The following is a 26,322-nucleotide window of genomic DNA, read 5'->3' as shown; positions in this document are numbered from 1 at the left end:
ACCCCTCACCATGTGGTCCTAACAGGAGATCGTGCCAGAAGAACCTGATCTTATTTTTGAAGATGTGCTGAAAGTATTAGACAGGGGAATGTCTATGGATATTATTTATATGGACATCCAGAAGGCATTTGATCTAAAAGCAAAATACTGCGGATGCTGGAAATCTGAAACAAAAACAAGAAATGCTGGAATCACTCAGCAGGTCTGGCAGCATCTGTGGAAAGAGAAGCAGAGTTAACGTTTCGGGTCAGTTCCGAAGAAGGGTCACTGACCCGAAACGTTAACTCTGCTTCTCTTTCCACAGATGCTGCCAGACCTGCTGAGTGATTCCAGCATTTCTTGTTTTTGGTTGAGGCATTTGATCTAGTTCCTCAGAAGAGACTGTTACTAAAGTTGAAGCTCAGAATTGAAGACAGATTATTGACCAGTTTAGGAAATTGGCTGAGTGGCAGGAGACAGAGAGTAGGGATAATGGGCAGGAATCTGATTGGCAGGATGTGACTAGTGGTGTCCTGCAAGGTTTGTATTGGGACCTCAACTTAGATAACAGATTAGAAAGCCACATATCCAGGTTTACTGATGGCACAAGATAGGTTGCATTATCAGCAGTGTCGATGGAAACTGAAAATTACAATGATATATCAATAGATTACGTGAATAGACAAAACTGTGGCAAATGGATTTCAGTATAGGCAAATGTGACGTCATCAACTTTCTAAAATGGATAGAACATTACTTTCCAAATGGCAAAAAGCTAGAAACAGTGAAGGTCCAAAGAAACTTGGAAATTCATGGACTTGATTATAAAAATGTCATGAACAGGTACTAACAATAATCAAAAAGACTAATGGAATACTGGCCTTTATATCCAGAGGACTAGATGTTACACTACAGATATACAAAACCTTGGTTAGACCACACCTGGAGAACGGTGTTCAGTTCTGGGCACCAAACCTTAGGAATGATCTATTAGCCTTGGAAGGAGGGTAGTGTAGATTTATCAGAATGATGCCTGGATTGCAAGGGTTAAATTACGAGAAGTTACACAAACTAGGGTTGTATTCCCTGTGTTTTGGAAAGTTAAGGGTTGATTTGATCAAAGTTTTCAATATATTTTGGGGAAGAGATGAGGTCAATATAGAGAAACTAGTTCTATTGAATGGGGAGTCTAGGATGAGGGGATGTAGTTAAAAGAAGAGCCCAACCTTTCAGGAATAAGATATATGGAACACTTCTACACACAAAGGAACTCACTTCTGCAACCAGCAGGTGATGCTCTCTCAAATATTGATTTTAAATCTGAGATTGATAGCTTCTTGTTAACCAGGGGTATCAAAGATTATGGGCCAAAGGCGGGTATATAGAATTAGGTCACAAATCCGCCAGGATATCACTGGATGATGGAACAGGCTCGAGGGGCTGACTGGCCTCCTCCTGTTCCTATGTCCCTCAATGTAATAAGTATGTATATATTGAAAGAATAGGAAGGGAAACAATATTTCTCGGTCGTTTTGCAGACGATCGAGAATGGAGATGGGATGCGGGCGGGGGGGGGGCATGAATTGTGGGAAAACTCCTGGAGTCTGTATTTTGAGCTCGAACTAGTGACCATTTAGAGATACAGGAATGGTTTGGGGAGCTGGAGCTGATAACAAAGAACAGAGCAGCACAGGAACAGGCCGTTCTGCCCTCCAGGCCTGCGCCGATCTTGATGCCTGTCTAAACGAAAACCTTCTGCACTTCCGGGGACCGTATCCCTCTATTCCCATCCTATTCATATATTTGTCAAGATGTCTCTTAAACGTCGCGATCATATCTGCTGCCACCACCTCCCCAGGCAGCAAGATCCAGGCACTCACCACCCTCTGTGTAAAGAACTTGCCTCGCACATCCCCTCTAAACTTTGCCCCTCTCACCTTAAACCTATGTCCCCCAGTAACTGACTCTTCCATAATATAAAAGCAAAATACTGCGGATACTGGAAATCTGAAACAAAAACAAGAAATGCTGGAATCACTCAGCAGGTCTGGCAGCATCTGTGGAAAGAGAAGCAGAGTTAACGTTTCGGGTCAGTGACCCTTCTTCGGAACTGACAAATATTAGAAAAGTCACAGATTATAAACAAGTGAGATGGGGGTGGGGCAAGAGATAACAAAGGAGAAGGTGCAGATTGGACCAGGCCACATAGCTGACCAAAAGGTCACGGAGAACAGGCAAACAATATGTTAATGGTGTGTTGAAAGACAAAGCATTAGTACAGATTAGGTGTGAATACACTGAATATTGAACAGCAGCAAGTGCAAACCTGAAGAAAAACAACCTGAAAAAAACAGTGGGTAAGCAAACTGAACAAACTAAGATGAAATGAAATAAATGCAAAAAAAGATTGTAGAAAATGTAAAAAGGAATGTAAAAAAAAGGAAGAAAAAATAACTAAAAATGAAAGTAAAATGGGGGGCTGTCATGCTCTGAAATTATTGAACTCAATGTTCAGTCCGGCAGGCTGTAGTGTGCCTAATCGGTAGATGAGATGCTGTTCCTCGAGCTTGCGTTGATGTTCACTGGAACACTGCAGCAATCCCAGGACAGAGATGTGAGCATGAGAGCAGGGGGGAGTGTTGAAATGGCAAGCAACCGGAAGCTCAGGGTCCTGCTTGCGGACTGACTCTTCCACCCTGGGAAAAAGCTTCTGACTATCCACTCAGTCCATGCCGCTCATAACTTTGTAAACCTCCATCGTGTCGCCCTTCCACCTCCGTCGTTCCAGTGAAAAGAATCCGAGTTTATCCAACCTCTCCTCATAGCTAATACCCTCCAGACCAGGCAATATCCTCGTAAACCTCTTCTGTACCCTCTCCAAAGTCTCCACATCCTTCTGGTAGTGTGGCGATCAGAATTGTACGCAGTATTCCAAGTGTGGCCTGACTAAGGTTCTGTACAGCTGTAACATGACATGCCAATTTTTATACTCTATGCCCCGACCGATGAAGGCAAGCATGCCATCTGCCTTCTTGACTACCTTATCCACCTGCATTGCCACTTTCAGTGATCTGTGGACCTGTACGCCCAGATCTCTCTGCCTGTCAATACTCCCAAGGGTTCTGCCATTTACTGTATACTTCCCACCTGCATTAGACCTTCCAAAATGCGTTACCTCACATTTGTCCGGATTAAACTCCATCTGCCATTTCTCCGCCCAAGTCTCCAACCGATCTATATCCTGCTGTATCCTCTGACAATCCTCATCACTATCCGCAACTTCACCAACCTTTGTGTCATCTGCAAACTTACTAATCAGACCAGCTACATTTTCCTCCAAATCATTTATATATACTACAAACAGCAAAGGTCCCAGCACTGATCCCTGCGGAACACCACTTGTCACATCCCTCCATTCAGAAAAACACCCTTCCACTGCGACCCTCTGTCTTCTGTGACTGAGCCAGTTCTGTATCCATCTTGCCAGCTCACCTCCGATCCCATGTGACTTCACCTTTTGTACCAGTCTGTCATGAGGGACCTTGTCAAAGGCTTTACTGAAGTCCATATGGACAACATTCACTGCACTTCCTTCATCAATCATCTTCGTCACTTCCTCAAAAAACTCGATCAAGTTGGTGAGACATGACCTCCCCTTCACAAAACCAAGCTGCCTCTCGCTAATAAGTCCATTTGTTTCCAAATGGGAGTAAATTCTTTCCCGAAGAATCCTCTCCAATAATTTCCCTACCACTGACGTAAGGCTCACTGGCCTATAATTTCCTGGATTATCCTTGCTACCCTTATTAAACAAAGGAACAACATTGTCTATTCTCCGGTCCTCTGGGACCTCACCTTTAGCCAATGAGGATACAAAGATTTCTGTCAAGGGCCCAGCAATTTCCTTCCTTGCCTCCCTCAGTATTCTGGGGTAGATCCCATCAGGCCCTGGGGATTTATTTACCTTAATGTTTTTCAAGACACCCAACACTTCTTCCTTTTTGATAATGAGATGACTGAGACTATCTACACTCCCTTCCCTTGACTCATCATCCACCAAGTCCTTCTCTTGGGTGAATACTGATGCAAAGTACTCATTTAGTACCTCACCCATTTCCTCTGGCTCCACACATAGATTCCCTCTCGTGTCCTTGAGTGGGCCAACCCTTTCCCTGTCTACCCTCTTGCTCATTATATACGTATAAAAAGCCTTGGGATTCTCCTTAATCCTGTTTGCCAATGACTTTTCATGACCCATTTTAGCCCTCCTGACTCCTTGCTTAAGTTCCTTCCTACTTTCTTTATATTCCTCAAGGGCTTCATCTGTTCCCAGCCTTCTAGCCCTTACGAATGCTTCCTTTTTCTTTTTGACTAGGCTCACAATATCCCTCATTATCCAAGGTTCCCGAAACTTTCCAAACTTATCTTTCATCCTCACAGGAACATGCCGGTCCTGGATTCTAATCAACTGACGTTTGAAAGACGCCCACATGTCAGATGTTGATTTACCCTCAAATAGCCGCCCCCAATCTAAATTCTTCAGTTACTGCCTAATCTTGTTATAATTAGCCTTCCACCAATTTAGCACCTTCACCCGAGGACTACTTTTATCCTTATCCACAAGTACCTTAAAACCTGCGGAATTATGGTCACTGTTCCCGAAATGCTCCCCGACTGAAACTTCAACCACCTGGCCGGGTTCATTCCCCAATACCAGGTCCAGTATGGCCCCTTCCCCAGTTGGACTATCTACATACTGTTTCAAGGAGCCCTCCTGGATGCGCCTTACAAATTCTGCCCCATCCAAGCCCGTAGCACTAAGTGAGTCCCAGTCAATATAGGGGAAATTAAAATCACCCACCACTACAACCCTGTTACCTTTACATCTTTCCAAAATCTGCCTACATATCTGCTCCTCTATCTTCCGCTGGCTGTTGGGAGGCTTGTAGTAAACCCCCAACATTGTGACTGCACCCTTCCTATTCCTGAGCTCCACCCATATTGTCTCGCTGCATGATCCCTCCGAGGTGTTCTCCTGCAGTACAGCTGTGATATTCTCCTTAACCTGTAATGCAACTCCCCCACCCCTTCTCCATCCCCCTCTATCCCACCTGAAGCATCTAAATCCCAGAAGGTTTAGCTGCCACTCCTGTCCTTCCCTCAACCACGTCTCTGTAATAGCAACATCATCATAGTTCCAAGTACTAATCCAAGCTCTAAGTTCATCTGCCTTACCTGTTATACTTCTCGCATTGAAACAAATGCACTTCAGACTACCAGTCCTGCTGTGCTCAGCAACATCTCCCTGCCTGCTCTTCCTCTCAGTCTTACTGGCCTTATTCACTCGTTCCCACTCAGTTATTTCACCTGCTGTCCTACTGCTCTGGTTCCCTCCCCCCTGCCACACTAGTTTAAACGCTCCTGAGTGACACTCGCAAACTCGCAGCCAGGATATTTGTGCCCCTCCAGTTTAGATACAACCCGTCCTTCTTGTACAGGTCCCACCTGTCCCAGAAGAGATCCCAATGATCCAGATATCTGAAACCCTCCCTCCTACACCAGCTGTTCAGCCACGTGTTTAGCTGCACCATCTTCCTATTTCTAGCCTCACTGGCACGTGGCACAGGGAGTAATCCCGAGATTACTACTCTAGAGGTCCTGTTTTTTTAACTTATTACCCAACTCCCTGAACTCCCTCTGCAGGACCTCATCACTCTTCCTGCCTATGTCGTTAGTACCGATGTGTACTACAACCTCTGGGTGAACCCCCTCCCCATTCAGAATGCCCCCTGTCCATTCAGAGACATCCTTGACCCTGGCACCAGGGAGGCAACATACCATCCTGGAGTCTCTTTCACGTCCACAGAAGCGCCTATCTGTATCCCTGACTATAGAGTCCCCTATAACTATTGCTCTTCTGCACTTTGTCCCTCCCTGCTGAACAACAGTGCCAGCCGTGGTGCCACTGCTCTGGCTGCTGCTGTTTTCCCCTGATAGGCCATCCACCCCAACAGTATCCAAAACAGAAACAACAACAAGAATTGCTGGATTCACTCAGCAGGTCTGGCAGCATCTGTGGAAAGAGAAGCAGAGTTAACGTTTCGGGTCAGTGACCCTTCTTCGGAACTGACAAATATTAGAAAAGTCACAGATTATAAACAAGTGAGGTGGGGGTTGGGCAAGAGATAACAAAGGAGAAGGTGCAGATTGGACCAGGCCACATAGCTGACCAAAAGGTCACGGAGCAAAGGCAAACAATATGTTAATGGTGTGTTGAATGGTGTGTGTAACACACCATTAACATATTGTTTGCCTTTGTTCCGTGACCTTTTGGTCAGCTATGTGGCCTGGTCCAATCTGCACCTTCTCCTTTGTTATCTCTTGCCCAACCCCCACCTCACTTGTTTATAATCTGTGACTTTTCTAATATTTGTCAGTTCCGAAGAAGGGTCACTGACCCGAAACGTTAACTCTGCTTCTCTTTCCACAGATGCTGCCAGACCTGCTGAGTGAATCCAGCATTTCTTGTTTTTGTTTCAGATTTCCAGCATCCGCAGTATTTTGCTTTTATTTTAGTATCCAAAACAGTATACTTGTTAGAGATGGGGATAGCCACAGGGGATTCCTGCTCTGACTGCCTGCCCCTTCTTGCGGTGGCCCATCTATCTGCCTGCACCTTGGGTGTAACTACGTCTCTAAAACTCCTGTCTATGATGCTTTCTGCCACCTGCATGCTCCTAAGTGCATCCAGTTGCTGCTGCAACCGATCCATGCGGTCTGTGAGGAGCTGCAATTGGGTACATTTCCTGCAGGTGCAGTTTTCTGGAACGCTGGAAGTGTCACGGACCTCCCACATCTCACAGGTGAAGCACTTCACCCCTCTAACTGACATTTCTATCATTAATTAATTAATAAATTAATTAACAATAAATTTTTATTAAATCCTGACTAAATTAGGTTACAATAAACTCTATGGTTCCGAGCGCTAGATTTCTGCTATAAAAGTTAAATGCTAAATACAGTAATCTCCTCCCTTTGGTTTAGTTACTCCTCTACTTATTAATTAATTAGTTAATTAGGGTTAATTAGTTTATCAATGTTTTATTTTCAGATTCAGTGCAGATTCCCTACCTGCCAATCAGGTCACAGCTTTCCTGTGACGTCACTTTTTCAGTGTTTTTTCTCTCTTTTTTCCACCCGAGGTAAGTTACTCACTGCTCTGGTACTCCGCCCTCCAAGTCTTCTCCCAACCAATCACCTTGCAGCGCCCCTCTGATGTCACTGTTGGCTTTTTTTTTCAAAACTCCGGCGCGCTGGAAGAGCTCCTCTCTGCTCCCAGAAGGTAAGAGACTGGGCCTCAATCCTCGGGGCCGATTTATTGGCTCCGCTTTCGGCGTTCTCTCCACAGGTCCGCTCCGCTCCCGGAAGGTAAGATGAAGGTAAATCATAACATGAAGGTAAATTATGTTTAGCAAACTTCTGCAGTGCTTAAGAAGTGATTATACTGGTCAGTGGAATGTGATACATATGGTGTTTCTCTGTTTTCTGAAGTTGTTTGGTAATCTGGCTCACAGGAGGTTTCAGCTGTTTGATATCAGAGGAAATGTAACAGTCCGGATAGAATACCGATAATGTGTTTAGTTTTCTCCATTTGTGTTCACAGATCCGAACTCCACAATCACTGATTTCCTGACAAAGTGCGACGATTACCAGCTGTTCAAGTTGATGAAATTCTACCGGGAGAGACTAGAACAGGCGATTGAAGAAGAGGTGGAGGGACTCAGTCTCATATTAACAGACGAGGACCATTTCACTGGACAAGAGCATCAAGTAAGTGGGAGGGATACAGAATGAGGTTAATTTATTCTAACATCACAAAACTGACAGAATATGGTAACGTGGGAACAAAGGAAATGCTGATTGAAAAATGACCAAGGTCTGACTCCGGGCAGTCACATACTGCACTGATAATGGAGTTGTTAACTGATCTCTGAAGGATATTGGATGGGCACTTGAAGGAAATACACTTTCAAGGCTACAAAGATCGAGCGGGGAAGTGGGACTGACTGGAATATTCACCGTAAAACAGTAAAGAAATGGATAAAACGGCAAATACCGTGAATCTGACAGCATGGTCTGAAGTGGTGAAAATATCAGTGGATCCATCAGTATCTATACAAAGGACAGGGTAGAGGTTCAGGTATAACTTGTGTCTGGACTGAAAACAAAGGGAAAGAGTTTTGGTCGGACTGGAAAAAGGAGGGAACAGAGGCAACAGACAGGATTTAGAGAGAAGACAATGAGCTACCCAGGAAGCTACTTAATAGTAAATCAGGGAACTTAAAATGATAAAAATAGCCTGGGGTTAAAAGCACAGAAGAGGTGAAATGAAGAAAATATGGGAAACTAAAACTGAAAACAACCCCAAAAAAACTGTAGGGGCAGAAAAACCCGACTGTTTTCCCATCAATGCTGTGCATTTAATCCATCAGATACTTTCACAATCTTGAAGACTTCCATCAACTTATCTTTTAATCTGCTCACCTCGAGTTGAATGATTCCTAAATTCTCAAATCCCCACATTAACAAAAACTCCTCAGCCCTGGTAACATCCTGGTGCATCTACAGGAAAGTTTCTCCATTGTTTTTATTTCCTTCCAATAACGGAGTGTCTGAAACTGTCCACAGCTTGCTCAGTTATTTTCCCGTGTGCTCTTGATGTGGAATGTCACTTCCCAGGTGGAACATCAGGAAATTGAGCTCATTCACTGTGTAATTTTCTGCGCCTGTGCTCTCGGTGTGGAATGTCACTCCCCATGTTCTCCCTGTTAGACATTGGAAATATTGACATCATCATCTGTTATTCATATCCTATAAATTCTCCATCAGTTATCTTGGGCCCCACGCCCTGAAATTCACTCCTGCAATCTATCCTCCTCCCATTCCTTCTTAAAACTTACCTTTCCTTTAGGTTTTGGTCACCTGTGCCAATTTATCCTGCTTTATTTCGGGTCTGTTGTCTGATTCCGTCTCTGTGAAGCATCTTGGGACATTTCTTGACATTAAACATCCTATATTAAATGTATGTTGTTGATGGAAGTCCTGACTATCCATTGCTGGATATGTTCTCCCGGTTACTGAGGTTTCATACTGGCAGCGGGTGTACAAAACATTGAGTATCTGGCATTTCAATTACTGAGGGGAATATATATGGAGTGATTGGATTTTCAGTATTATAATTATTGGTCGATTCTCCTGACTGATAAATCAACAGGGGTTGTTTCGATTGGTTGGTGATAATTTCTCAGACAGTTTTCTCACTGCTTCCCTCAGTTCAGAATCGTCCTTCCCTGTCACTTGAGTTCTGATTCACTGCTGTTTTATTTCTGAGTAAATCACAAAGTGTGACAGCAGGAAATAAGTGTGAGAAACAAGTGGATCATATTGTCAATCAGTATCTGATGTCATGTTGGACACTGAAGGACAGAGAAAACTAATCCCATTAAAATACTGCAGATTCTCAGTGATTCCTCACTCTCCTAGAACAATACTTCTGATTTTGGATTTAGTTTTATCACATTTATTTGCCATGGTTCAATTCTGGGTACTGCCTGTGTGGAGTTTGCAAGTTCTCCCTGTGTCTGCGTGGGTTTTCGCCGGGTACTCCGGTTTCCTCCCACCACCAAAAGACTTGCAGGTTGATAGGTAAATTGGCCATTATAAATTGTCCCTAGTATAGGTAGGTGGTAGGGAAATATCGGGACAGGTGGGGATGTGGTAGAGAATATGGGGTTAATGTAGGATTAGTATAAATGGGTGGTTGATGGTCTGCACAGACTCGGTGGGCCGAAGGGCCTGTTTCAGTGCTGTATCTCTAAATAAATAAAATAAAAAAATAAATTCAGCCCATGTTCAGAATGGATCAGTACCCGGCCCAGTGACTGCTTTCTGTGCTCAAAACTGAGAATTCATATATTCATTATTATTCTTTACAGAAAGTTACTGAGCTCGTGGAGAAGGGAAACCGGGTGGACAGTTCCAAACTTCTCCTAAATCTGGTGATGGAGAAAGGCTCTCGGGTCCGAAGGCTGATGTGGGAATCCTTTGTGAAAATGCGCCACAGGTTACCAAAGTTGGAGACAATACTGAAAGAAATACAGGAACTCGGTACGGTAAAATCACACACTGAATTCAACTTCAGATTCAAACACTGCAGAATTTACTATAATATTACACAAATCTGATTTCATGAAAATTAATTGATTTTAACAGGTTCTGATTCATTTGATTATATGGACATCGTACGTGGTTTATCTGAATTACCCAGCCACCTGAAAGGTAAGTGATGACATGGAGATTTCAAACTGTTTATTTCACTTCCGAGAATCAGAATGATTGACTGTAGCCGTTTGTTTAAGAGATTGACAGAATCTGGGAATCAGAAAATCAAAGGCTGGAGAAACAAGATTGAACATTGTTTGGATTTGTTGTCAATTCTCAAATATTCTGCGTAGATTCAAGTTACAATTCATATGATTTCTGTCATATCCTGTAAATATGTGAACATTGTATTTCACTTAATCCAGCTGCTGATCATTATTATTTCTGAAGTCTTACACACACCTGGCAGGATCCTGATAAGCTGTGAATCTTAAGACAAACCTCCTGTGTGCTGCACAGATGCTCTGGGCTCACAGTAAAGAGCAGTGCCTTGACCCAGATATTAAGGGTTTCCTGCACCCCGAGCAATATGTCCCACCAAAATGATGAGCAGGAAAAGACCGGATGGTCCATCAAACCTACCCCACACCATGAAGGCTCAACCATTGTGTTTAAACACTTCATCCCTCCCTCACCCCTTACCCCCACAAGACACCACCCCCACAGCCAAGCAAAAAAATGGAAACACCCAGAGCCAATATGGGAAAATGTGCTCTGTAATATTCTTCTCTGACTCCTTCCTGCCCGCACCCCCCTCCCCCCAGGCCATTGAAATCAATCCAGGAGATCACATGGACCACATTTTACCTATAAAGACACTTACCTGCCATATGATGAGATCTCTGTCCCAGTCAGGAACTGGTCCAGCTCCCTCTTGAAGATATACAGAGAGTCAGCAGCCAGCATCACATTCCAGAGGCTCACAATTCTCTGGGAAAGAAGAACTATCGAACATCCAGTTTATTCCTGCACTTACATAGTTTAAATGTACCAACATGCGAACATACAAATTAGGAGGAATAGGCCACTCAGCCCCTTGACCCTGCTCCGCCATTCAACAAGATTATGGCTGATCTGATTGTAACCTCAACTCCACCTTTCCCCCTACCCCGATAACCTTTCACCCCCTTGTTTATCAAGAATCTATCCACCTTTGCCTTAAAAATATTCAAAGACTCTGCTTCCTCCGCCTTTTGAGGGAGAAAGTTCCAAAGACTCACGACCGTCTGAGAGAAGAAAATCTCTTAAACTCTATCTTAAGTGACCGATCCCTTACTTTTAAACAGTGATCCTTAGTTTAGATTCGCCCACAAAAGGAAACATCCTCTCCGCGTCCACACTGTCAAGACCCCTCAGAATCGTATGTGTTTCAATCAGGTCACCTCTTACTCTTCTAAACTCCAGCAGATACAAGCATAGCCTGTCGAACCTTTGCTCATAAGACAACCCACCCATTCCAGGTATGAGTCTAGTAAACCTCTGAACTGCTTCTGACGTATTTGCATCCTTCCTTAAATAAGGAGCCCAATACTGTACACAGTACTCCAGATGTGGTTTCACCAATGCCCGGTATAGCTGAAACATAACCTCCCTACTTTTGCATTAAATTCTCCTCGCAATAAGCGATAACATTCTATTAGCTTTCGTAATTACTTGCTGTACCTGCATACTAACCTTTACTAATTCATGCACTAGGACACCCAGATCCCTCTGCAACTCAGAGCTCAGCAATCTTGTGCCTGGAGTCGGAGGAGGTAGGGGAGGTCCTAAATGAATACTTTGCTTCAGTATTCACTAGTGAGAGGAACCTGGTCGTTTGTGAGGACAGCATGGAACAGGCTGATATGCTTGAACAGGTTGAGGTTAAGAGGGAGGATGTGCGGGAAATTTTGAATGATATGAGGACAGATAAGTCCCAGGGGCCAGACGGGATATACCCAAGGATATTACGGGAAGCGAGGGAAGAGATTGCTGCGCCTTTGGCGATGATCTTTGCGTCTTCACTGTCCACTGGAGTAGTACCGGATGATTGGAGGGTGGCAAATGTTGTTCCCTTGTTCAAGAAAGGGAATAGGGATAACCCTGGGAATTACAGACCAGTCAGTCTTACGTCGGTGGTGGGCAAATTATTGGAGAGGATTCTGAGAGACAGGATTTATGATTACTTGGAAAAGCATGGTTTGATTAGAGACAGTCAGCATGGCTTTGTGAGGGGCAGGTCATGCCTCACAAGCCTTATTGAATTCTTTGAAGATGTGACAAAACACATTGATGAAGGAAGAGCAGTGGATGGTGTGTATGGATTTTAGCAAGGCATTTGATAAGGTTCCCCATGGTAGGCTCATTCAGAAAGTAAGGAGGCATGGGATACAGGGAAAGTTGGCTGTCTGGATACAAAATTGGCTGGCCCATAGAAGTCAGAGGGTGGTAGTAGATGGAAAGTATTTAGCATGGAGCTCGGTGACCAGTGGTGTTCCACAAGGATCTGTTCTGGGACCTCTGCTCTTTGTGATTTTTATAAATGACTTGGATGAGGAAGTGGAAGGCTGGGTTAGCAAGTTTGCCGATGACACGAAGGTTGCTGGAGTTGTGGATAGTGTGGAAGGCTGTTGTCGGTTGCAACGGGACAATGCCAGGATGCAGAGCTGGGCTGAGAAGTGACAGATGGAGTTCAACCTGGAAAAGTGTGGTGATTCATTTTGGAAGGTCGAATTTGAATGCGGAATACAGGCTGAAAGACAGGATTCTTGGTAGTGTGGAGGAACAGAGGGATCTTGGGGTCCATGTCCATAGATCGCTCAAAGTTGCCACCCAAGTTGATAGGATTGTTAAGAAGGCGTATGGTGTCTTGGCTTTCATTAATAGGGGAATTGAGTTTAAGAGCCGCGAGGTTATGCTGCAGCTCTATTAGGCCCTGGTTCGACCACACTTGGAATATTGTGTTCAGTTCTGGTCGCCTCATTATAGGAAGGATCTGGAAGCTTTAGAGAGGGTGCAGAGGAGATTTACCAGGATGCTGCCTGGACTGGAGGGCATGTCCTACGAAGAAAGATTGAGGGAGCTAGGGCTTTTCTCATTGGAGCGAAGAAGGATGAGAGGTGACTTGATAGAGGGGTACAAGATGATGAGAGGCATAGATAGAGTGGATAGTCAGAGACTTTTTCCCAGGGTGGAAAGGGCTATCACCAGGGGGCATAATTTTAAGGTGATTGGAGGAAGATTTCAGGGAGATGTCAGAGATAGGTTCTTTACACAGAGAGTGGTGGGTGCATGGAATGCGCTGCCAGCGGTGGTAGTAGAAGCAGGTACATTAGGGGCATTTAAGAGACTCTTGGATAGGTACATGGATGATAGTAGAATGAAGGGTAGGTAGTTACTTAGATCTTAGAGTAGGTTAAAGGTTCAGCACAACATTGTGGGCCGAAGGGCCTGTACTGTGCTGTACTGTTCTATGTTCTATCTCTCACCATTTAAATAATATGCTTCTTGTTTATTCTTCCTGCCAAAAGGACAATTTCACATTTTCCCGCATGATACTCCGTTTGACAGATCTTTACCCACTCAAGTAACCTATTTATATCCCTTTGTAGCCTCCTTATGTCCTCTTCACAACTTATTTTCCTCCCTATCTTTGTGTCATCGGCAAATTTAGCAACCATACCTTTGGTCACTTCATTGAAGTCATTCATGTAAATTGTAAAAGGTTGAGGCCCCAGCACTGATGCCTATGGCACACCACTCATTACATCTTACCAACGAGAACAATGGCCCATTTATGCCTACTCTCTCTCTTTTCAGTTAGCTAGCCAATCTTCTAACCATACCAATATGTTACCCCCTGCACCATGAGCTTTTATTTTCTGCAATAACCTTTGAGGTGGCACCTTATCAAATGTCTTCGAGAGATCTAAGTATAGTACATCCACCGGTACCCCTTTATCTACAGCACATGTAACTCCCTCAAAGAACTCCAATAATTTGGTTAAACCTGATTTCCTTTTCACAAAACTATGTTGATTCTGCCTGATTACTTTGAATTTTTCTAAATGCCCTGCTATAATGTTTTTAATAATAGCTTCTAACATTTTCCAATCTAATAGACCAGTGATGTGCACAGTGTCAAAGTGGTGTTTTATGTTTTATACTGATTAGTTCTATGAATGCAACCCAATACTTAAATAGTTTTAGCTATGAACCTTCAGTGATCTGTGAAAAATAACACCATGATGTTTTTTCCCCTCTCATACTCCCTCATTATTGCTCCCTGCAAATGATATCCATGTTCTCTGTTGGCCCGACCAATGTGTGTGGCAATACATTTAATGAAGTGGAATGTCATTGGCCAAGTGTGGTCCTCTTCCCTACCATATCTAAAATGTCTTTGGATTTGATTGCCCTCCTCGACCGTCTTAACCCTTGCACAGATATTGTTGTCATCTGCAAACCTACTTCCCATACTCCAAACACCACTGTCCAGGTCATTAATACAGACTGTGAAGAGTAGCAAGTCTAGGACCAGTCACTTGTACCATGTCTTCAAGCTGAATCACATCCGTTAATTACAACATTTTGGCTGCATGATTGAAGACAATTCCTAATCCAGAGTTACAAATTTCTACTGATACATCAAGATTCCATCTTCTGAAGTAACCTCGTGTGAGGAACCTTATCAAAGACTTTCTGAAAGTCCAAGTAGACAATGTGCACTGGATTTCCCTGATCCACTATCCTAGTGACTTCCTAAAAAAAAAACTCCGCAAAATTTGTGGGGCCCAAGCTTTTTTTTTTCAGAAGCTGTATTATGAATTTCTATTGGTTTGTTCCTTCCCCTGTGACCATAAAGGACATCTCTTCTATCCCTTCAGGCTGAAAGGCCAGTAGTTTCCTGGTGCCGATTTCTCTCTTTTGAAACTGTAGGAAAAGAGGTGGAGAAATATGAAACATTAAAACATTATAATTTCACAGCACAGAATGAGACGTTAGAAAGTATTTGATCGAATCTGAGAATATATGTAGATGTTCACACAATAGAACATTAGTCCATGAAGAAATGTGAGGAAAAGACGATGGTCAGAATGACTGGGAAGTTAGTTATTAGCTAACTTCCTCATGACAGTGAAAGAGAGAACCTTATTCTACTCAAAGAAGAACCTTTAACTCTGGAGTTGTTTCTGACCCCAATGTAATGACAAACAAAAACATAGTTTTAATTTCTCAAACCTGAATAATAGGAAACCAGGACCAAAATTAAACAATGCAATATATTGTTTATTCTTTCCTGGGATGTGGGCATTGCTGGCAAGGCCAGCATTTGTTGCCCTTCCCTAATTGCCCTTGACAACTGAGTGGCTTGCTTGGCCATTTCAGAGGGCAGTTAAGAGTCATCCACATTGCTATGAGTCTGGAGTCACATGCAGGCCAGACCAGATAAGGATGGCAGATTTCCATCACTAAAGGACATTAGTGAACCAGATGGGTTTTAACGACAATCGATGATAGTTTCATGGCACCATTACTGAGACTAGTTTTCAATTCCAGATTTTTATTATTTAAGTGAATTTATTAATTGAATTTAAATTCCACCAGCTGCCGAGTTGGGATTTGAACCCGTGTCCTCAGGGCATTGCCTGGGCCTCTGGATTACTAGTTAATTATGGGGATTCTGGTGCTCTGGATTACTGGTGTATTTATTGGTAGGACAGTTCAGATGAACTGCGAATGTTTTCTGCTTTAACATTACACTGGGTGAAGTGGGCAGTAGTTCCATTTCTAATTATAATCAGTAACGTGACAGGACTGTTTTGCATTGATTGATTGTAGTTTTATGTGCAAAACTGCGAAAAATTGTGAGCGATTTCTGAAACACAATCTAACAGGAGAATGGTTAGAGACAGGAAAAGGCCTCTTGTCCCGAATAAGTCTGTCCCTGTTCCAGAGATGAACAAATCTGCCCCTCCACTCAGTCTTCTTTGGCCTCCTTGTCTCGAGAGACAATGGGTAAGCGCCTGGAGGTGGTCAGTGGTGTGTGGAGCAGCGTCTGGAGTGGCTATAAAGGCCAATTCTAGAGTGACAGACTCTTCCACAGGTGCTGCAGAAAAATTTGTTTGTCGGGGCTGTTATACAGTTGGCTCTCTCCTTGCGCCTCTGTCTTTTTTCCTGCCAACTGCTAAATCTCTTCGACTCGCCACATTTTAGCCCCATCTTTATGGTTGCCCGCCAGCTCTGGCGAACGCTGGCAACTGACTCCCACGACTTGTGATCAATGTCACAGGACTTCATGTCGCGGTTGCAGACGTCTTTAAAGCGGAGACATGGACGGCCGGTGGGTCTGATACCAGTGGCGAGCTCGCTGCACAATGTGTCTTTGGGGATCCTGCCATCTTCCATGCGGCTCATATGGCCAAGCCATCTCAAGCGCTGCTGACTCAGTAGGGTGTATATGCTGGGGATGTTGGCTGCCTTGAGGACTTCTGTGTTGGAGATACGGTCCTGCCACCTGATGCCAAGTATTCTCCGGAGGCAGCGAAGATGGAATGAATTGAGACGTCGCTCTTGGCTGACGTACGTTGTCCAGGCCTCGCTGCCATAGAGCAAGGTATTGAGGACACAGGCTTGATACACTCGGACTTTTGTGTTCCGTGTCAGTGTGCCATTTTCTCACACTCTCTTGGCCAGTCTGGACTTGGCAGTAGATGCCTTTCCCATGCGCTTGTTGATTTCTGCATCTAGAGACAGGTTACTGGTGATAGTTGAGCCTAGGTAGGTGAACTCTTGAACCACTTCCAGAGCGTGGTCGCCAATATTGATGGATGGAGCATTTCTGATGTCCTGCCCCATGATGTTCGTTTTCTTGAGGCTGATGGTTAGGCCAAATTCATTACAGACAGCTGCAAACCTGTCGATGAGACTCTGCAGGCACTCTTCAGTGTGAGATGTTAAAGCAGCATCGTTAGCAAAGAGGATGTATCCACACAAACACCTTGAATTGTCTAGGCCCCACTTACACTGTCCCTTTAGTGTCCTTTCCTGGTAACTGACCCCCTGCTCTATTACCCTTTCGGTGAACAAATTACCCTGAATTCCCTTCTTACTTCTGACTTTCAATTTTCTGTGTTATTGATTACTTTGGGAGTTATGAGCCTGTTTCCTGAGCTAATGTTGTGAGTTCCAATGGAATTCACAACATTTCAAAACCAAAGTCTCTTGCCTAAATAAAATATTTCAAACTCCCTCACATTCTCAACTAAACTTCTCACAGCTTAATCATTTTTCAGCATTCCGAAGGGACCATTTCTTCTGTGATTTCCTAATTCACTCCTTAATCACCCCCAACAACCTCTTCCCTTCCCACAACCTCATCTCATTCAAGCACAAGAGATGTTACACCTTCCCTTTTACCTATTCCATTCCCACCAGCGTCCCAAACACTCCTTCCAAGTGAAACAGTGATTTACTTTTTCCAATTTAGTAACTGGAGAGAACCTGCCAGACCTACTGAGTATTTCCAGCATTTTCTGTCCTCTAGACCCATCTTTTGTTTATTTACTTGTCCGATTATCAGATCAATTTGACTTACACCAGCATCCCTTTGTCATTTAATCTCCCTGCCTCCCAATGTTCCCTTTTGTTCTGACCTCCCGCTCCCCTTTTCCTGCCTCTGTACTTGTTTAATATCTGTTACGTCTCTAACATCTTCCAGTTGACGAAAGGCAATCAACCTGAAATGTTAGCTCTGTTTCTCTCTCCAAAGATGCTGCCAGAAATGAGCATTTCTCCCATTTTCTGATTTTATTTCACATTTGCAGTATTCACAGTAATTTATTTTTGTACCCAACATCAACTTTCTGATTCCCCTCTGCACCATCAGATTGACAGTGATCTGAACCTGTCATCAGGTGACTGTAGAAGTGCAGGTAATACCCAGATATCCTGCCCGAGTCATGAAACAACAGCAGTTTAACTCCTGACTATTCACAGTCTGTCCCTCTCCCAGTGCACATAATACACCAGACAGCCTGTACAAGACCTGATAAAATATAGTGGGAATTCTGCTGAAAGAGGGAGAGGTTTCGGGAGGGAATCCCAGAGATCAGGAACAAGGAAGCTAAAGGCATGGCCACCAATGGTGGAACATTGAAAACTGAGAATGCGCAAGAGTCCAGAGTTGGAGAAACGCAGAGATCTCGGAGGGTTTTAGGGCAGGAGGAGCTCAAAGGAAGGGAGGGGTGTGGCCGCGGAGGGATTTTTAAACAAGAATTCTAATGTTTAAATCGATACGTTGCTGGACCGGGTGCCAATGTAGGTCAGCAAGCACAGGGTTGATAGGTGAATGGGACTTGGTGAGAGTTAGGATATGGATCGCAGAGTTTTGGATGAGCTCAGGTTTGAACCTGAACTGCCGGCAAGAGGCCGAGCCCAGGAAAAGTGGAGAGAGAAACATCTCCAGAGAGAACTGTAAAGATCTGAACTGATCAATTGTTGCGAAGGAGTTTTTCCCAGTGAAAATCCATTTTTGGGTGCTGAGGTACAGATGATGCAAGGTGGGAGGCTGACCAGGAGATCATTGGAATAGTTGAGTCTGGAGTTAACAAAACCATTGATGAAGGTTTCAGCAGTAAATGAGGTGAAGTGGGGACAGGCAGTCATTGTGATGGTGAGTATATGGGGTCAGAAGCTCAGTGACAGGTCAGATAGGATGTCAAGTGGAATTCACAGTCTGTTTGTCACCCTGTGCTAATAATCTAGATAACCTGCCCAATACCTGCTGCAGTAACATTGGAAATCCTGACCACACACAATCTGTTCCTCTCCCACTGATATCCAGTGTCCTATTTCCCATTGCTGCAGAAGATCAGCACCACTGACCATTGTGAAGATTGATCCACTAGAACATCTACTGTTGTATACGAAGATCATGTGTGGATTCTTAATGAGATATTTATAGTACAGGGCAGGCCAGATAGTATTAACTGTGAGGGGCTTCATAGAAATTTCCAGGTTCAGTAAATATTAGAAACAAGGGAGAATTTGAAACTTTTTTCAGGATTATTCCGTTTCAAGCGAGATTTCCAGTAACTGAGTTCTAATTCTAATATGCACCTCTATTGAAGCTGTGAATTAAATATATCCATTCAGTAAAACAGGAATGAAAAATTGTTTACGTTAATGCAACTAACATTGAAAACCACTTTCTGTCTGTTCTAATTGCAGATGTTCAACAGAAACACAAGGAAACACTCCGGGTACAAACTGAAACACTGAGAGTGAACACTATCCTAATAAAGGAGAAGGTTAAGATTTTCCAGCTGGTTGATCGATACGCTGAGCTAACGGTCATTTCTACTGTTCGAGATCGGACACTTGTAGAACATGAACTGCTGGCTAGAGGCCGAGATCATGAAGAGTGGAGAGAGAAACATCTCCGGAAAGAACTGGAAAAAATCCAAACTGATCAATTATTCCAGAGCAGTTTTTCCCACAGAAAATCCAAATCTGGGAGTTCAGCAGCAGTGAGCGGAGTTCCGGGGATTGGAAAAACAACAATGGTACAAAAGATTGTTTATGACTGGGCCACTGGAAAAATATACCAAAACTTTCAATTTGTTTTCAGTTTTAAATTCCGGAATTTGAACACTATTAACTGTAGAATAAACCTGAGGAATCTGATACTGGATCAGTATCCTTACTTTGGGAATATTCTGGGAGAGCTCTGGAAGAATCCAGAGGGATTGCTATTTATATTTGATGGTTTGGATGAATTCAAGGACACGATCGATTTTGGTGACAATCGGAGAAATACAGAACCTCAGTACATGTGCACAGATCCCGAATGCTGGTGTGAAGTGTCTGACATTGTGTACAGTTTAATACAACACAAGCTGCTCCCAGGATGTTCAGTGTTAGTGACCAGCCGTCCCACTGCATTACATTTATTGGAAAAGGCTGAGATCAGTGTCTGGGCTGAAATCCTGGGATTTGTTGGTGATGAACGGAAGGAATATTTCAACAAGTTTTTTGAAGATCAGACGGTGGCAGCAGCTGTTTTCAAACACGTGGAGGAGAACGAGATCCTGTACACCATGTGTTACAACCCTTCCTACTGCTGGATCCTCTGTCTGTCACTGGGTCCCTTCTTTACACAAAGAGACAGGAAACAGCAGCAAGTTCCCAAGACCATCACCCAGCTATATTCCTACTATATTTACAACATTCTGAAAAACCATAGCCGAGAGATTGAAAACCCCCGTGATGTGTTACTGAAGATCGGTGAGATGGCCTTCACAGGAGTCTCCAGGAAGAAGATTGTGTTTAGAGATGGAGATTTGATCAAGTACAATCTGCAACCTTCCCAGTTCCTGTCTGGATTCCTGATGGAACTTTTGGAGAGAGATGATTCTGTCCAGAATGTGGTTTACACATTCCCGCACCTCACCATCCAAGAGTTTGTAGCCGCACTCACACAATTCCTGACTGCAGGTCGTGGGGACACCCGGAAACTCCTCAGTAAAGCTCACAGTGAGGAAGATGGGAGATTTGAGATATTTCTGCGTTTTGTTGCTGGTCTCTCCTCCCCACAGGCAGCTCGACCCCTGGAGGAGTTTATGGGTCCATTTCTTCATCAAACAACCTGCAGAGTGATTGACTGGGTGAAGGAGGAGGTTCAAGGACAGATTGGAAACACAGAGAGTGAAACTGGTAAAAGGAAGCTCCTGAACACATTGCACTACCTGTTTGAGTCTCAGAATAAAGCTCTGGTTCAGGCCACAATGGGATCTATGGAAATACTTACATTTAATAGATTGAAACTGACCCCAATTGACTATGCCGTCCTGTCTCACGTTATTAGTCTCTGTGATACCATAATAAAAATTGATCTAGAGCAGTGCAACATTCCATTTGAAGGACTCCAGCGGCTGGGACCCGTACTGCACAAATGCCAGGAGTTGAGGTAACTGTTTATTTGTTTCTAACTGTTGGGTGAATTGTAGAACAGTCACAGATTGTGTTGTTGCTCCGTAATGAGGGGAAAGAAACAGTTCAGTTAAACCAGAGAGAAACAGATTCAACACAACGGTGACAAATAATAAGAGGATTGTTTAGTTTTACCATGAGGACTGGAAAATCTAAAATGGATCCTTGTGAACCATTAGGGATTTTACAATCTGTATGGAATCAGTAAATACAGGTCACTGAAAGGGTCTGATAATTTAATTACAATAAATCATCATTAATAAGCCTGGACAGCAGAATGTAAATATAAAATATAAACCAGCAGTACAGAAAATTAATGGCAAATATTCTCCACATCCACCATTTTAACTAGAAACAGGACAGAAACCTGTGTTGAAGTGAATAACAGATATTTAATTCATTCATGGGATGTGGGCGTCGCTGGCCAGGCCAGCATTTATTGCCCATCCCTAATTGCCCTTGAGAAGGGGGTGGTGAGCTGCCTTCTTGAACCGCTGCAGTCCATGTGAGGTAGGTACACCCACAATGCTGTTAGGAAGGGAGTTCCAGGATTTTGACCCAATGACATTGAAAGAACGGCGATATAGTTCCAAGTCAGGATGGTGTGTGACTTGGAGGGGAGCTTGCAGGTGGTGATGTTCCCATGCATTGCTGCCATTGTGCGTCGGTGGTGGAGGGAGTGAATGTTTGTCGATGGGGTGCCTATCAAGCAGGATTCTTTTTCCTGGATGGTGTTGAGCTTCTTGAGTGTTGTTGGAGCTGCACCAATCCAGGAAAGTGGAGAGTATTCATCACACTCCTGACTTGTGCTTTGTAGATGGTGGACAGGCTTTGGGGAGTCAGGAGGTGAGTTACTCACCTCAGGATTCCTAGCCTCTGATCTGCTCTTGTAGCCACGGTATTTATATGGCTACTCCAGTTCAGTTTCTGGTCAATGATAGTCCTAGGATGTTGATAGTGGGGGATTCAGCAATGGTAATGCCGTTGAATGTCAAGGGGAGATGGTTAGATTCTCTCTTGTTGGAGATGGTCATTGCCTGGCACTTGTGTGGTGTGACTGTTACTTGCCACTTATCAGCCCAAGTCTGAATATTGTCCAGGTCTTGCTGCATTTCTACACGGGCTGCTTCAGTGTCTGAGGAGTCACGAATGGTGCTGAACCTTGTGCAATCATCAGTGAACATCCCGACTTCTGACCTTATGATTGAAGGAAGGTCATTGATGAAGCAGCTGAAGATGGTTGGGCCTAAGACGCTACCCTGAGGAACTCTTGCGGTGATGTCCTGGTGCTCAGACGATTGACCTCCAACAACCACAACCATCTTCCTTTACGCTTGGTATGACTCTAACCACCGGAGAGTTTTCCTCCTGATTCCCGTTGACCTCAGTTTTGCTAGGGCTCCTTGATGCCATCCTCGGTCAAATGCTGCCTTGATGTCAAGGCAGTCACTCTCACCTCATCTCTTGAGTTCAGCTCTTTTGTCCATGTTTGAACCAAGGCTGCAATGAGGTCAGGAGCTGAGTGGCCCTGGCAGAACCCAAACTGAGCATCACTTAGGAGGATATTGCTAAGCAAGTGTCGCTTGATGGCACTGTTGATGACACCTTCCCTATCTTTACTGATGATTGAGAGTAGGCTGATGGGGCGGTAATTGGCCGGGTTGGACTTGTCCTGCTTTTTGTGTACAGGACAGACCTGGGCAATTTTCCACATTGCAGGGTAGATGCCAGTGTTGTAGCTGTACTGGAACAGCTTGGCTAGGGGCGCGGCAAGTTCTGGAGCACAGGTCTTCAGTACTATTGCCGGAATATTGTCAGGGCCCATAGCCTTTGCAGCATCCAGTGTCTTCAGTTGTTTCTTGATATCCCGCGGAGTGAATCGAATTGGCTGAAGTCTGGCATCTGTGATGCTGGGGGACCTCAGGAGGAGGTCGAGATGGATCATCAACTCAGCACTTCTCGCTGAAGATTGTTGCAAATGCTTTAGCCTTATCTTTCACATTGTTGTGGATGGGCTCCCCCATCATTGAGGATGGGGATATTTGTGGAGCCACCTCCTCCAGTTAGTTGTTTAATTGTCCACCACCATTCACGGCTGGATGTGGCAGGACTGCAGAGCTTGGATCTGATCCGTTGGTTATGCATCGCTTAGCTCTGTCTATCGCATGCTGCTTATGCAGTTTGGCACGCAGATCGTCCTGTGTTATAGCTTCACCAGGTTGACACCTCATTTTGAGGTATGTCTGGTGCTGCTCCTGGCATGCCCTCCTGCACTCTTCATTGAACCAGGGTTGGTCTCCTGGCTTGATGGTAATGGTAGAGTGGGGGATATGCCGAGCCATGAGGTTACAGATTGTGGCTGAGTACAATTCTGCTGCTGATGGCCCACAGTGCCTCATGGATGCCCAGGTTTGCATTGCTAGATCTGTTCGAAATCTATCCCATTTAGCACGGTGGTAGTGCCACACAACACGATGGAGGGTATCCTCAATGTGAAGGCGGGACTTTGTCTCCACAACGACTGTGCAATGGTCACTCCTACCAATACTGTCATGGACAGATGCATCTGCGACAGGCAGATTGGTGAGGACAAAGTCAAGTATGTTTTTCCCTCGTGTTGGTTCCCTCACCACCTGCCGCAGACCCAGTTTAGCAGCTATGTCCTTTAGGACTCGGCCAGCTCGGTCAGTAGTCGTGTTACCGAGCCACTCTTGGTGATGGACGTTGAAATCCCCACCCAGAGTACATTTTGCGCCCTTGTCACCCTCAGTGCTTCCTCCAAGTGGTGTTCAACATGGAAGAGTATGGATTCATCAGCTGAGGGAGGGCCGTAGGTGGTCATCAGCAGGAGGTCTCCTTGCCCATGTTTGACCTGACGCCCTGAGACTTCATGCAGTCCAGAGTCAATGTTGAGGACTCCCAGGGCAACTCCCTCCCACCTGTATACCACTGTGCTGCCACCTCTGCTGCGTCTGTCCTGCCGATGGGACAGGACATACCCGGGAATGGTGATGGCAGTGTCTGGGGCATTGTCTGTAAGGTATGATTCCGTGAGTATAACTCTGTCAGGCTATTGCTTGACTCGTCTGTGGGACAGCTCTCCAACCTTTGACACAAGCCCCCAGATGTTAGGAAGGAGGACTTTTCAGGGTCGACAGGGTTGCCGTTGTCGTTTCCGGTGCCTCGGTCCAGGCCGGATGATCCGTCCAGTTTCATTCTTTTTTATTGACTTTGTCGCGGTTAAATACAGCCGAATGGCTTGCTAGCCCATTTCAGAGGGCATGTAAGAGTCAACCACATAGCTGTGGGTCTGGAGTCACATGTAGACCAGACCAGGTAAACACAGCAGATTTCCTTCCCGAAAGGACGTTAGTGATCCAGATGGGTTTTTACAACAATCGACAATGGTTTCATGGCCATCATTAGACTAGCTTTTTTTCAACTGCCACATTTATTAATTGAATTCAAATTCCACCTTCTGCTGTGGTGGGATTTGTACCCATGTCCTCAGAGCAATATCCTGGGTCTCTGGGTTACTAGTCCAGCGACAGTACCACTACGTCACCGCTTATCCAGTCCAATATCGTGCAGGATTTTTATGTCGAGTGAAACGTTTCCTGGATTGGGAGTATTGGGGAAACAGGAATTATTTTAACTGTAAATGTTCAGAATTATTCATAGTCCTGAATATTGAAGAGTGAAATTTGGGAGGTTAAACTTGCTGTTAAAAAGGTTCCAATATAACCTTTATATTGGCGGCACAGTGGCGCAGTGGTTAGCACCGCAGCCTCACAGCTCCAGGGACCCGGGTTCGATTCCGGGTACTGCCTGTGTGGAGTTTGCAAGTTCTCCCTGTGTCTGCGTGGGTTTTCTCCGGGTGCTCCGGTTTCCTCCCACAAGCCAAAAGACTTGCAGGTTGATAGGTAAATTGGCCATTATAAATTGTCACTAGTATAGGTAGGTGGTAGGGAAATATAGGAATAGGTGGGGATGTTTGGTAGGAATAGGTGGGGATGTTTGGTAGGAATATGGGATTAGTGTAGGATTAGTATAAATGGGTGGTTGATGTTCGGCACAGACTCGGTGGGCCGAAGGGCCTGTTTCAGTGCTGTATCTCTAATCTAATCTATATAACATGTTGTGGGGTATTAACCAGAGAGTACAGACACACACCGGTCAGTGGTGGGGCCTCATAGCAGCAGCTCCTGGGGCCTGAGCCTGGGAATTTCCCATTATCCGTCCCCTTGTGTGTGAGAACCCAATCTGGGAGGGAACTTCCAAAATTCCCCAAAAACTGTCAGACCAGTTACACTTGAAATAAATGCAGTGCCAGTTTAATGGGGAATAAAGTGAGAGACTCCCCTCCCCTGTAAAATAGGAGCACAGACACATTTAAAACTTACAATGGGACAGAATCAATTCTCCTTGTTATATAAACTCCTGGGGGAATGGATTTTACAGCAGCAGTTAGCACCATTTCACAATATAACTCACCCCAGGTATTATACAGATTGATCTACTGTACAGAGTAAAAAGTACAGGAAATCACCGTTTCATGATTTAATTCCGGGGAAATCACCCCATTCCCATAAAATCCAGGATTTAAGAAGCGACAGAAATGAGACCATTTCCCCCAAACATGACGAGGCTGGTCACTAAGCTCCAGGAAGGTAATTCTGATCATCAGACAATGAGACCAGACTGAGGGGCAGTTAAAGACTTCACACAGCCATAGAACATAGAACAGTACAGCACAGTACAGGCCCTTCGGCCCACAATGTTGTGCCGAAACTTTAACCTACTCTAAGATCAAATTACCTACATACCCTTCATTCTACTATCATCCATGTACCGATCCAAGAGTCGCTTAAATGTCCATAATGTATCTGCTTCTACTACCACTGCTGGCAGCGCATTCCACCACCCACCACTCTCTGTGTAAAGAACCTACCACTGACATCTTCCCAAAACCTTCCTCCAATCACCTTAAAATTATGCCCCCTGGTGATAGCCCTTTTCGCCCTGGGAAAAAGTCTCTGGCTATCCACTCTATCTATGCCTCTCATCATCTTGTACACCTCCATCAAGTCACCTCTCATCCTTCTTCGCTCCAATGAGAAAAGCTTCCACATCCTTCCTATAATGAGGCGA

The 26,322-nt window shown here is 44.5% G+C and overlaps 1 protein-coding gene across 3 annotated transcripts in view; it reads left to right on the top strand.

Annotated features, from left to right (window-relative positions):
- The window catches only part of LOC137361318 (NACHT, LRR and PYD domains-containing protein 3-like), a 126,551-nt gene extending 105,384 nt beyond the window's left edge, over nt 1–21,167 (top strand). For all 3 annotated transcript variants that reach the window (XM_068026217.1, XM_068026216.1, XM_068026218.1), the window contains exons 4-7: nt 7,643–7,809; nt 9,975–10,146; nt 10,252–10,317; nt 19,411–21,167. In XM_068026217.1, the coding sequence (XP_067882318.1) occupies nt 7,643–7,809; nt 9,975–10,146; nt 10,252–10,317; nt 19,411–21,152 (2,147 nt within the window). In that variant the 3' untranslated portion in view covers nt 21,153–21,167. The remainder of the gene's footprint in view (nt 1–7,642; nt 7,810–9,974; nt 10,147–10,251; nt 10,318–19,410) is intronic.
- The last annotated feature ends 5,155 nt before the right edge of the window (nt 21,168–26,322 follow it).

This window comes from Heterodontus francisci, unplaced genomic scaffold, assembly GCF_036365525.1.
Source record: "Heterodontus francisci isolate sHetFra1 unplaced genomic scaffold, sHetFra1.hap1 HAP1_SCAFFOLD_506, whole genome shotgun sequence".
Lineage (NCBI taxonomy): Eukaryota > Metazoa > Chordata > Chondrichthyes > Heterodontiformes > Heterodontidae > Heterodontus > Heterodontus francisci.
Note: the sequence above shows the minus strand (reverse complement) of the source record. Positions and strands in the feature narration are given on the sequence as shown.